The sequence below is a fragment of the Schistocerca americana genome, chromosome 8 (genome assembly GCF_021461395.2).
Source record: "Schistocerca americana isolate TAMUIC-IGC-003095 chromosome 8, iqSchAmer2.1, whole genome shotgun sequence".
In the NCBI taxonomy this organism is placed as follows: Eukaryota; Metazoa; Arthropoda; class Insecta; order Orthoptera; family Acrididae; genus Schistocerca; species Schistocerca americana.
This window is the reverse complement of record NC_060126.1, coordinates 321,323,662-321,335,039: the sequence shown is the minus strand read 5'-3', so window position 1 is coordinate 321,335,039 and position 11,378 is coordinate 321,323,662. Positions and strand designations below refer to the sequence as shown.

Below are 11,378 nucleotides of genomic sequence, written 5' to 3'. Positions count from 1 at the left end.
CCTTCTGTTGTTTGCGTAAACAGTTTTTCCTCTACAAATTTTAAAGCTTACTGAAATGAAAGACTTCATATAAGACCATAAAGACAACACAACAGTCACAGGAGTACTAATGTTCAAATGTGTGTGAATTCCTAAGGGACGAAACTGCTCAGGTCATCGGTCCCTTATTCTTACACACTACTTAAACTAACTTATACTAAGAACAAAACACACACACACACACACACACACACACACACACACACACATATATGCTCGCTCACTCCTGTTGCATGGCACAGGAGTACTGAGAATGTGGTGGTAGACATTATTATTCTCTGACCATGAAATGTGTCTTCGTGGTAGCGAAATTTAAATCCTCAAGATAATTTATATTGGATCTGACTTCACTGAACTATTAATTTACTGTAGTCTTTGGGTGGGAAAAATCCCTAAATGCCTCCATCATGGTATTTATTCACACTGAATCACATTTTGAAATTGTTAAAAAAGTCTGGCGTTTGTAAATGTCCCCATTTCAGGTAAACTATAGTGCTACTGGTAAATGCATATTGTTGAAACTTGGTACAACAGATACAATTAGATATTGATATTGGAAGTCTGTCTTTGAATTTCAACATTGGATGAAAATTCAGTCATTCTGAACATTTTTGGAGCAAGCATTGTTTTTGTTTATCATTTAAGGGAAACTATTATGAAATAGTTGAAATCATTACCAGAAAGTATCACTAAATCTAAATACTCTTTTAAAGCATTTTTATTAAATTGTAGAGATAATTTCTTCAATTCATATACTGTGATCATATGACACACTTATATTTGATGAATCATATGAACTGATTATTTGCTTTTTTGGCAGCATCTATATTTTGAATTAATGAATATTAACTTTGTTGTTGCCTTAGAAATAATATCATCTTTTTTTTTTTTTTTTTTAGGAGGATCAACTGGCTCGTGTGCTGGAGAAAAACACTGAGCTAACAATCCAGAACACTGATTTGCAGAAGCAAGTGCAGCACTTGCAGAATGTAAGTAATGTAAATACATAAGTCAAAATTGCCTTGATACTTTGTAAGCAAATTTGTTGGGGAAAAAATATATTTCTCAAACTTTAATTGATAGGAATGAAGTTTTACTTTTGTTATGTTGGTGTATGTTGCACAATAACTCAAGTCAAGTGTCAGTTTGATATGTTAAATACTTTTGTGCACTATCAAATTATAAAAAATATATGTAATCATGAGTCATTGTATCATACACCAAAGCAATAAAAATTCAGTTGTGTAATTATTTCTGTTTTATTCTAAAACAGTGCAAGACAACAAATTTCTCCAAATTTTCTTCACTTAGACAGAACGTTTTTTTACATAGAAAATGAAACTTTTATGTCACAAGAAGTGACAGGCGTATAAGTAAGTAAAGAAATTTTGGATAAAGTCAGATCAGGTTAAAAGTCTTTTATATTTCCATCACAAAATATTTTTTTGTCAACTCGATAAACTCGAAAATGGAATCTACATCTACATCTACATCATACTCTGCAAGCCACCTAATGGTATGTGGCAGAGGGTACTTACGGTACCTCTATCTTGTTGAATAATTTTGTTTAGCTGATTTTTGCTGCGACACTCACTTCTCCGTAGGATGATTGCAAATTTTTCAACCTCTTCAATAATTCTCTGAGATTCCACCAGTTACCTTGGCTTCCAGCTTCATTATTGCAGCAGGCAAATTAGCAAAATTTGATTTGATGTGCATCAGCTGTTTCTTCAAATCTGTTTTCATGAATGCCACTTCTAAAAGCTGTATTAGTGGCTTTGAAATTGCCCACAACATAAAACAGGAAGGGGATGGGGGAGGGGGAAAATAGGGGGCAGTAACTCAAGGCTTTTCAATAGAATGAAGCAAACAGATGTTAACTTCAATAAATTTGTGGAGACTTACAGTCTCCTACCCACTAATTTCTTTCGAATACATTATGGGAGTGACAGTGATCAATGTGTTACAAATGTTTACTATCAAAAACAGTCTTGATCACAATTTATTTATTATGGTGACCGGTTTCAACCACTACTGTGCTCATCTTCAGACCAATGAGTAAGAACCTCCTTCTGCTGGAGAATTGGTTGTGATTCTCCAGCAGAAGGAGGTTCTTACTCATTGGTCTGAAGATGACCACAGTAGTGGTCAAAACTGGTCACCGTAATAAACAAATTGTGATGAAGACTGTTTTTGATAGTAAATATTCCTACCCACTAAACTTCATCAAAATTATCAATGTAAAAGATGATAGTGTTATCTACGTAATAAAATGATTAAAATGGATTGTGTTAGCAAAGCTAAACCTGGCATTGTATCTCTAAATGTGGCAAACAGACTGGTGTTTTCAAGAATACCTTCAATGAGAAAAAGAGACAGCATACAGTATGACTTAATTAATGCTGCCAAAGTTATCAGATCTTTAAATTTTGTGCATGTTTACTTTGTTTGAGGTGGATATCAGTGTATTTACATTTTCACGTTTTATACATACTCTTTCAGTTACCAGTATTGCTCAAGGGCTAAACATGTAATGTGCTTTAGGTTAGGATAAAATTTTGTAATTGTCTCCCAGCCTTCATCGTATATGGAACAGCATTGCTGAAAAACAATAGGATCCTTTTTTTATTTAAATTTATTGGCACGAAGTACATTGACTTCTGTCGACTTTTGGCGAGTTGAACTGGGCACTTGAGCTTCCTAGGAAGTTTACAGACTGTAAGAAAATTCACAAAATTATTCATTTTCTGTTCTTTTGGCTGAATTCATATGAAACAAGCCAATAAAAGATGCTATCATGCAAGTTATTGCAATATACACACTGAGGCCACAAAAATATGCATTATACATGTCTAAATTCATGCAGTTGTATCAGTGAAATCTTTTGAAATATGCATATACTTTCCAAATGGCCAAAACATATGTGCGAAATGCTTTTGCGTGGAAATCTAGTAATCACATTATGTATGCTTAATTCAGCATGATAATTCGGAATGTCAGGTGTTCTAAAATTCTTTGTTTCTAGAGGGTAATTTCATCGGTGTTAGGTGAAGTTGTATAAGTAGTCTGCACCTTTGTTTTGAACACTGAAAAAATTGAGAGCTGAAATCAAATTTGGCTGTACTTGTACTGCTAAGAAGATCCATGTGAAAGAAGCCCCAGTTCTGCACAACTCTAACATTTATATTAGACTTTGGTAGTGTATAGATAGCAGATAATGGTCTACATAAAATTACACAAATACTTTATCTGAAGTATCAGAAAGAAATATCAGCTGAGTATTATAATAGGGAGAGTAGTTGCTCCATCATAACACAGTAGAAGTAAAATGGCAATCAGACCATTGGATAGAAGTCACCGACCCTATACCAAAACATGCAGTCTGTTTTAACTGCTGAAAGTGCCCTAATCGTAGAGTCCAGTCACATTAATGTGACCACCCGTCAAAAGCCTGAATAACAAAATTTTGCATTGTGGACCACTGCAAAACTTGCAGAAAGAGAGTCAACAAGGTTCTGGAAGTTACTGAAAGGGATATGGAGCCATGCTGACTCAAGTACCGTAGCTGGCTACACTAAGTTTCTTGGTTGGGGATCCAAGGCATGAGCACCGTGATTGAGATGGTCCCACAGATTCTTGATTGGGTTTTAATCTGGGGAATTTGGTGGCCAGGGCAATATGGTAAACTCATCCTGACACTCTTTGAACCACAAATGCACACTCTGTGCTGTGTGCCATGTTGCATAGTCCAGTGGGTAGATGCCATCATACTGACAAAAACAAACTATATGCAGGGTTGTAAATGGTCCCAAGGATAGATGTGTTGATCCAATGTGCCTTCCAGAATGGTCATTGAGGAGACATTGTTGGTGGCCCTGTCATCAGTGGCCCACAGTGCACCACAGTTGCCTCAGTGTTGGTTTTGGATGGTGCCATTTTGCCGTGCACTGTGTCCTTTGACCATGATGGCATGCAAACAGTTCACAAACTTAGCTGTTTCAGAAATCCTTCCACTCTTGTCTTGAAAGCCAATGATCATACTGGTCATGCCCTTTCGGATGTCAGATAAATTGCTGCTCTGTTTCTGCATTACAATAACGACAGTACTGTTTTCCACATTGTCGTCTACTGCTAGTGCTGCCACTTCTCATCTGTTAGTGGTTACTGCTGGTTGATGTCGAACATTAATTTGACTGGAGTGCATAAAAGGGATTCTTCTTATTGATTACACAACAAATAGTAAAATAATAACTGGTGAATATTATGCAAGACATGTGGGTAAATTGTAATTAAAAGAGACTCTTTATTTGTCCACAAGGAAGCTTTTGTGTTTGAAGCACAATTTGTTGTAAAATTTCAAGATTTACAATAATCCAATCTTCTTCTTCTTCTTCTTCTTATTTGTTCTTACCATTTCTTCTGTATGCTGGTAGGATCCACTGTTTTAGCTGTCTGTTACTGTTTTATCCAGTTTTGTGCCTGATCAGGGTACAGGCCTGATATCTTAAGATCTGCAGGCAGGGTTTCAAGTTGTCACTGCGTACATCGTCCTATTGGCCATTTACCATTTACTCTCAAACTCTAACCAGTCTTTGTCACCGTTACTGTGTCTGCCCTAAGAACATGCCCACACCATTGTAGATGACCTTCTCCCATCTTGTCTACTATTGGTACTGCTCCATATGACTCATCAACTTCATCTTTTATGACATGATCTTGCAGTGTTGATCCAGATGTTCATGTCAATATCTTTGTTTCCATGGCACCAAATTATTATTCCACTTCTTTTGTTGAAAGCCAGCATTCAGCACCATACATTGCAACTCAACAAATTGTAGATCACTGTATTTTTTGTAGCCTGCCTGGAATCCTCCAATCACAGAATAACTTTACTCACAGAAGGTCATTTGAGCCATGTGCTACTCAGATGGTTAGGGATTTCTGCAGATATATTTCCACCAGAAAAATATTTCCAGCCTAGGTACTTGAAAGTGCTTGTTGTTGAGAGATCAGTACAACTAATTCTGATGGTATCTGAGTCATTGAGATCTGTGGTGAGATACTGCATTTTCTTTATGTTAAGTCAAAGATGCACTTCTGCCAAGTGGTCATTGACTTGACACTGCAGATTGGTCTTAATCTTCACAGGCCAACAACACATCATCAGCTTCTAGTAACATCCAGGGTGTGGTTTTCTGCAGACTTCTTGTGATTGCATCCATGACTGTGACAAAGAGGGGAGATGAGAGAGCATATCCTGGATGTACTCATACGGAAACAGGAAAATTGCACAATAGCCCACCAGTTGAGTGTATCTGGCTCTTTGGATAATAATAAAGCAGTCTGAGCCATCCTACTAGTTCTTCAGTTACTCCATGCACTCACAGGGCAACCAAATCAACTTGCGTAGCATTCAGTCAGAGACCTTTTTGAAGTCAAAATTGTAGGTGCCTTGACTTCTCACGGTATTTTTCAAGGAGCAGGCAACTGGCACAGATAGCATCTGTCATCCCACAGCCCATTACAAGTCCACATTGATTGGTAGTGGGACTGATAATTTGCCAGATTATTTTAATTGATGATGCGTTCAGATATCTTCAGTGCATGTGATAGAAAGTGTATTGGGTGATAGTTGCTACCTTCAGCAGGGCTACCCGTCTGCTTCCAAACTGGAACTGTTATACTGCATGTCCAATCAGCTGGAATCCTTCTTTCTTCAATAACTTTATTGAAGAAATCTGTCAACCATTCAGTTGAATTTCAGGACTTCGAGATTTCCACAGACCTGCAGTTAGATTGTCTGGTCCTGTTGCCTTTCCATTTTTCTTTTTGTGCAATGTTTTGAGTACCTCGTCTTTGGTGACTGGAATAATGGGTCCCTGAACAGGCTTTGACATGTAATCCAATGTCCAAGGAAATTTATGACTGACAAGTGTATTGTGTCAACTGGAGAGGCAATGGAAAATGTATATATCAGTGTTTGGCAGACATTTCATTACACTAATAAAGTCTACGAAGGAATAGTGGATGAGAGAGATCTCTGGAACATGGAGAAATGTCAGAAATGTGTGTTTTATTTAAGTCCAGTGCAACATAATGGCCAAACTTCATGAAGAATTAATATACTGAAGTCTTATTATTAAATATCATATTTGAGATAATTTTGTTATTGTTCTTGTACATGCACTCTTTCCCAGTACTGTTGAGAAGAAGAAGGGCAGGGAAAGTCTACGTCTACCTCTATACTCAGCAAACCTCCGTGAAATGTGTGGCAGAGAGTACTTTCCATTGTACTAGTTATTAGACCTTCTTGTCACACAAATCACATATGGAGTGCAGGATGAAAATTGCTTGAAAGCATCTGTGCACACCCTAATTAGTATAATCTTGTTCTCTATGATCTCAGTGGGAGTCATATGTAGGCGACTGTAATATATTCCTAGATTTGTTACATAAAAACTGGTTTTCAAACTTTCTAAGTAGGAAAGTAGCCATTCTTAGGATAGTGTGTGTCTGTCTTAAAGTGTCTGCCAGGTCCATTTTTTCAGCGTCTCCATAATTGTCTCCCATGGGTCAAACAAACCTGTGACCATTTGTGCTGCACTTCTTGTTTGATACCCCTGTTAGTCCTGTTTGGTATGCATCCCATACTCTTAAGTAATATTCTAGGATAGGATATATGAGTATTTTCTAAGCAATATCCATTGTAGACTGATTGCAGTTCATCTAAATTTACATGGTTACTCTGAAAATCACATTTAAGTGCCTGGCAGAGGATTCATCAAACCACTTCCACAATTATTCTCAATTATTCCACTCTAGGACAGAGTGTGGAAAAGACTAACACCTATATCTTTCCATGCAAGTGCTGATTTCCTCTTATTTTATTGTGATGATTATTTCTCCCTATTTAGGTTGGCGTCAAAAAAATATTTTCACATTAGGAGGAGAAAGTTGGTGATTGAAATGTTGTGAGAAGATCTCACCACAATGAGAAATACCTTTGTTTTAATTATTCCCACCCCAAATCCTGTATCAATCTGTGACACTCTCTCCCATATTTCTTGATAATACAAACTGTGCTGCAATTCTTTCAATTTTCTTGATGTACTCTATTAATCTTATCTGGTAAGGATCCCTCACTGCACAGCAGTACTTCAAAAGAGGATGGGCAAGCATAGTGTAGCCAGTCTCTTCAGGAATTACTGCAGTATTCTCTGTTATTTGACCAATAAACTGAAGCCTGTCACGTGCTTTAACTAAGGCTCAGCCTATGTTCTAGTAACCAGACTCTGACATGATCGGGAGCCACAGGCCAATAGGCTGAGGGCATCGACAGTGAGTCACCAAAATCCACAGAAAGACAACTATGGACAGCAGGGAGGACAACAACAACAACAACAAACAGACAACAACAACAACAACACCAAACAGATACAGTAGTATACAAGTCCGAAGAGTAAACCAGATTGAGGGCCTACACGTAGTGAGATCAAGAACAGTGCATACCATATACAACAGTGCACACCATATACAACATAAGAGTGCAGTCAGAACGTGATTGACTTCTGAGCCCCTGAATTGCTGGCCTTATAGGGCCCTGTGAATGCCAATAGGCTGGCGCGGCAGGCGTGTACCACACATAGCGCTGTGGTGTTGAAAGCAGAACTCACTGGTTATAGAGATGCTGCCTAGCGGTTGTTGTTTGTGTCCAATATCTTCTGGCAGGCTGTCCAAATTGTTGAACCAGAATACCAGATCTCTGCCCCTCCCATACCCCCTCCCCCATAATGGACACATAGAGCCTGAAGAGCCCTGGCCAATGTTTCAGGAGGTGAAGAGATGTTGTCCCATCAGTGTAAGCTGCCAGCTGGGAGAAGGAACATGGGACATCAGGTACTTCTCTCTGGAACTCCAGGTGGTGGGTGACTGCACAGCAGATGGAGGCAGTGGCAATGTCTCGACCTCCATCCCTGTGCTTACGGCAGCTGCTGACAGTGTCGTGGATTGCAAATAGTATTCGTGAGGTGGAGGGAGAGGGCAGAGACTCCAACTCAGAGTGATCCACTGCTGGAGGGGTAGGCTGGATGCAGAGACGGAGTTGGTTCATGTGCCAACGTTCCAAATCTCTTGGAGTATCAACCGTCATAAGGAGCCGCTCATAGTAGCCACTATCATAGCTGGTATCCATGAGGGTATTGTTCCATAGGAACATGCCCAAACAGCCAAAGCAGGAGGGTATCGTCCAGCATGACGGGTTTGGTGTTCCTTGGGTTAGGGTGCCAGGAGATGGAGGGTGGTATGCAGCTGTTGATTATGAAGGAGTTCTGCTGGGCTGTTGCAGTGGACAGGGGTGGACCTGTAGGTGTCCAGAAACATCGTGAGTGCTGATGTCTTGATAGATGCACCCACACTCTTCAGTTTTTGTTGCTTGAATGTGTGCACCATCTGCTCTTCTTCGTCAGTGAAGGAGGGGTGAAACGGAGGACTACACAGGTGTTTGATGCAATTAGCGGTACAGAACTGTTCGTAGACCGTAGAAGTGAAGTTGGACCCATTGTCAGTGAGAGGGTCCAGGGAAGCCCCACAATGGCAAGAATCTGCAGAAGGGCATTGAGTGTGGCCGTTGTGGTGGTGGACGCCATGCTGGCTGTGTAGTTTTAGTTAGAACAAGCATCATAGTTTGAACAAGCATGCACAACAATAAGCCAAGTCGAGCCAAGGAAGGGGCCAGCAAAATGTAGATGCATGTGATCCCAAGGGTGATGGGAGTAGGCCAGGGTGCGAAAGATTGGGGTGGAGCAGCCTGTTGTTGAGCACAAGCAGAACAGCAGTGCCCCATAGCCTCCACATCCTTGTTCAGTCCTGACCAGCAGATATATCACCTGGCAAGGGCTTTTATCCAAGACATACCCCAGTGCCTGTGATGGAGGAGTTCCAAGATGTGTGTGCGTAAGGTAGTTGGGATGACAGCACGGTTGGTATCCACCTCCACATTCACCTCCACCCATGGAAGACATATTGTGCGAACGGTGCAAGATAGGGTCGCAGCGTGTGTCCATCACCACCTGAGTAGTGGTAATAGGAAATCCATCCAAGGTGTGTTGTTGTTCCATGTCAATGTGACAACAGGAGATGTCCAGTTGGTCAAATACTGGGTCTAGTCCTGAGGGTAAACATGAGAGGGCATCTGCAATGGCATGTCATGCAGTAGACTTGTACTTCATTGTGTTATAGTAGGAGCTAAGGAAAAGAGCCCAACACAGGAGCCTCTGGGCTGTCCACTCTGGAAGCGAAGAGTGTGGCCCAAAGAGTGGTATGGGTGATTTATGATCTGTAATGAGTGTAAATCTGGACCCAGAGAGGTATTCAAGGAATTTCTTCAAGGCAAAGATGATCGCCAGTGTCTCTTTCTCAATCTGGGAGTAATTGTGTTGGGCAGGCATCAATGTTTTGGATACATAGGTGATAGATTGCTCCATACCATCATCATTACAATGTGCCAGCACTGCACCAATGCCAAAGGGAGAAGCGTCCGCAGCTGAAACAGGGTGACGTGATGGGGAAAAGGGGCTAAGGCAGGGTGCGGAATCTAACATGCACTCCAACCACTGAAATGGAATACCTTTCTTCCACAACTGGTTGAGGGGATGCATAATGTGTGCTCTGTGCAGAAGGAACTTAGAATAATAATTCACTTTCCCCAAAAAAAAACTGCAACACCTGGAGGTTTTGGGGATGCAGGAAGGAGTCAATAACAGAAACGCTCTGGTCATTGGGCTGAATCCCATCTTTGCTGAGCAAGTAGCCTAGGTAGTTGACTTGTTCCTGGAAGCAGTGCATCATGGAATGTAGTAAAGAGGGTATGTAGGTTACGCAGGTGGTCTAGGCTCATAGTACCTGTAACAGTTAAGTCATCTAGGTAATTGGTAAAGCTGGGATGGACATGGTTAACTGTTCCAGGTACCTAGGTGAAGATCGCTGGAGCATAAGAGATCCCAAAAGGCAAATGCTTGTATTTGTATAACCCAAAAGATGTTTTGATGACAACAATGTGTTGAGATTCCTCATTGAGTGGAACCTCTAAGTAAGCATCAACAAGGTCTATTTTAGATAAACATTCACCTCCAGCAAGCTTTGGGAGGAGGTTCTCTTGATGTTGTATGGGGTAGATTTGCACCAGAGCTTGGGCATTGATTGTTGACTTAAAATCTCCACAATGCCAGAGGGAACCATTTGGCGTCTGGACTATGACCAGTGTTGTGGCCCAAGCACTAATTTTGACTGGTTCTAGTCCCCAGCGTCATGAAGGCGATATAGTTCGAGCTTAAAGATCATCTGTAAGGAGACTGGATGAGGACGTGCAGCGTATCTGGACATAAAGAAATGTGTGCCTCAAAATTGGTGGCACACCCCAAGCCAGGCTCAAACAGAGACACAAAAGAGGCACAAAGGTTACCAAATTCCTGGATGGGAACTGTGTGTGAGATTACCTGAGTTTCATCCATGATGGAGAACCCACACAGCGAGAAAGCATCCAGGCTCAAAATGTTGCCAGCAGAATGGCTCTTGACAACATACAGCATTAGCAGCCATCTAACCATTTTGTATGTGGATGTAGTGGTGAATTGATCTCTGAGGGGAATAGAGCTGTCACTGTATGCAACCAACTTGTAAGAAGGCGAGGCCAATGCCAGGTAACCCAGATGAGTGTATATTGGCAGATTGACCAGGGAAACTGTCGCTCCCGTGTCAACTTGGAAACGAATGTCCTGAGGAGCAATCATGAGGTCAATAAACAGCTTGGGGGTGCAAGGATTTCCCTGGGGAATGATGATGGCCTGAATCTCTTGCACCATCCTGTGATGCAAGTTAGAAGTGGGGTTAGACTGACCTGACGGCTGATGGCAGACAGTTCGGAGATGTCCATTCTTGCCACAATGGGTGCAGTGCATCCAATGCTCAGGGCAGTGTGCCCACTGGTGTTCACAAAACAGTTAGGACAAGAAGACAGACCCCATTGGTTGTACCAACACACCTGGAGTGGCTGCTCAGAGGTCATTGACATGTCTGAAAGTGACGAATCATGACGCCACTGTCGGGAAGAAGGCTGACTAGAATCCATCCCTGTGGCAGTGGTTGAACTGCTGTGATCTAGGGACAGGCCATAGGACGTTCATTTGCTGCCTGTGTGATTTAAAAGAGTGTGCGATTTTCAGTATGACATCCAAGGAAGGACTGTTGACCTTGAGGGCCACAGTGCGAACTTCTGGATCGGGAGCCAATTGGACCACTACATCACGGATCAGGGAATCAGCATACCAGGTTTTTCAAGACAG

At 41.2% G+C, this 11,378-nt stretch overlaps 1 protein-coding gene across 1 annotated transcript in view; it reads left to right on the top strand.

Moving 5' to 3' along the window:
• Positions 1 to 435: 435 nt before the first annotated feature.
• Positions 436 to 11,378, top strand: part of LOC124545803 (peripheral-type benzodiazepine receptor-associated protein 1-like) — a 149,989-nt gene continuing 139,046 nt past the window's right edge. The window contains exons 1-2 of the mRNA XM_047124749.1: positions 436 to 498; positions 939 to 1,028. Of these exons, the coding sequence (XP_046980705.1) occupies positions 436 to 498; positions 939 to 1,028 (153 nt within the window). The remainder of the gene's footprint in view (positions 499 to 938; positions 1,029 to 11,378) is intronic.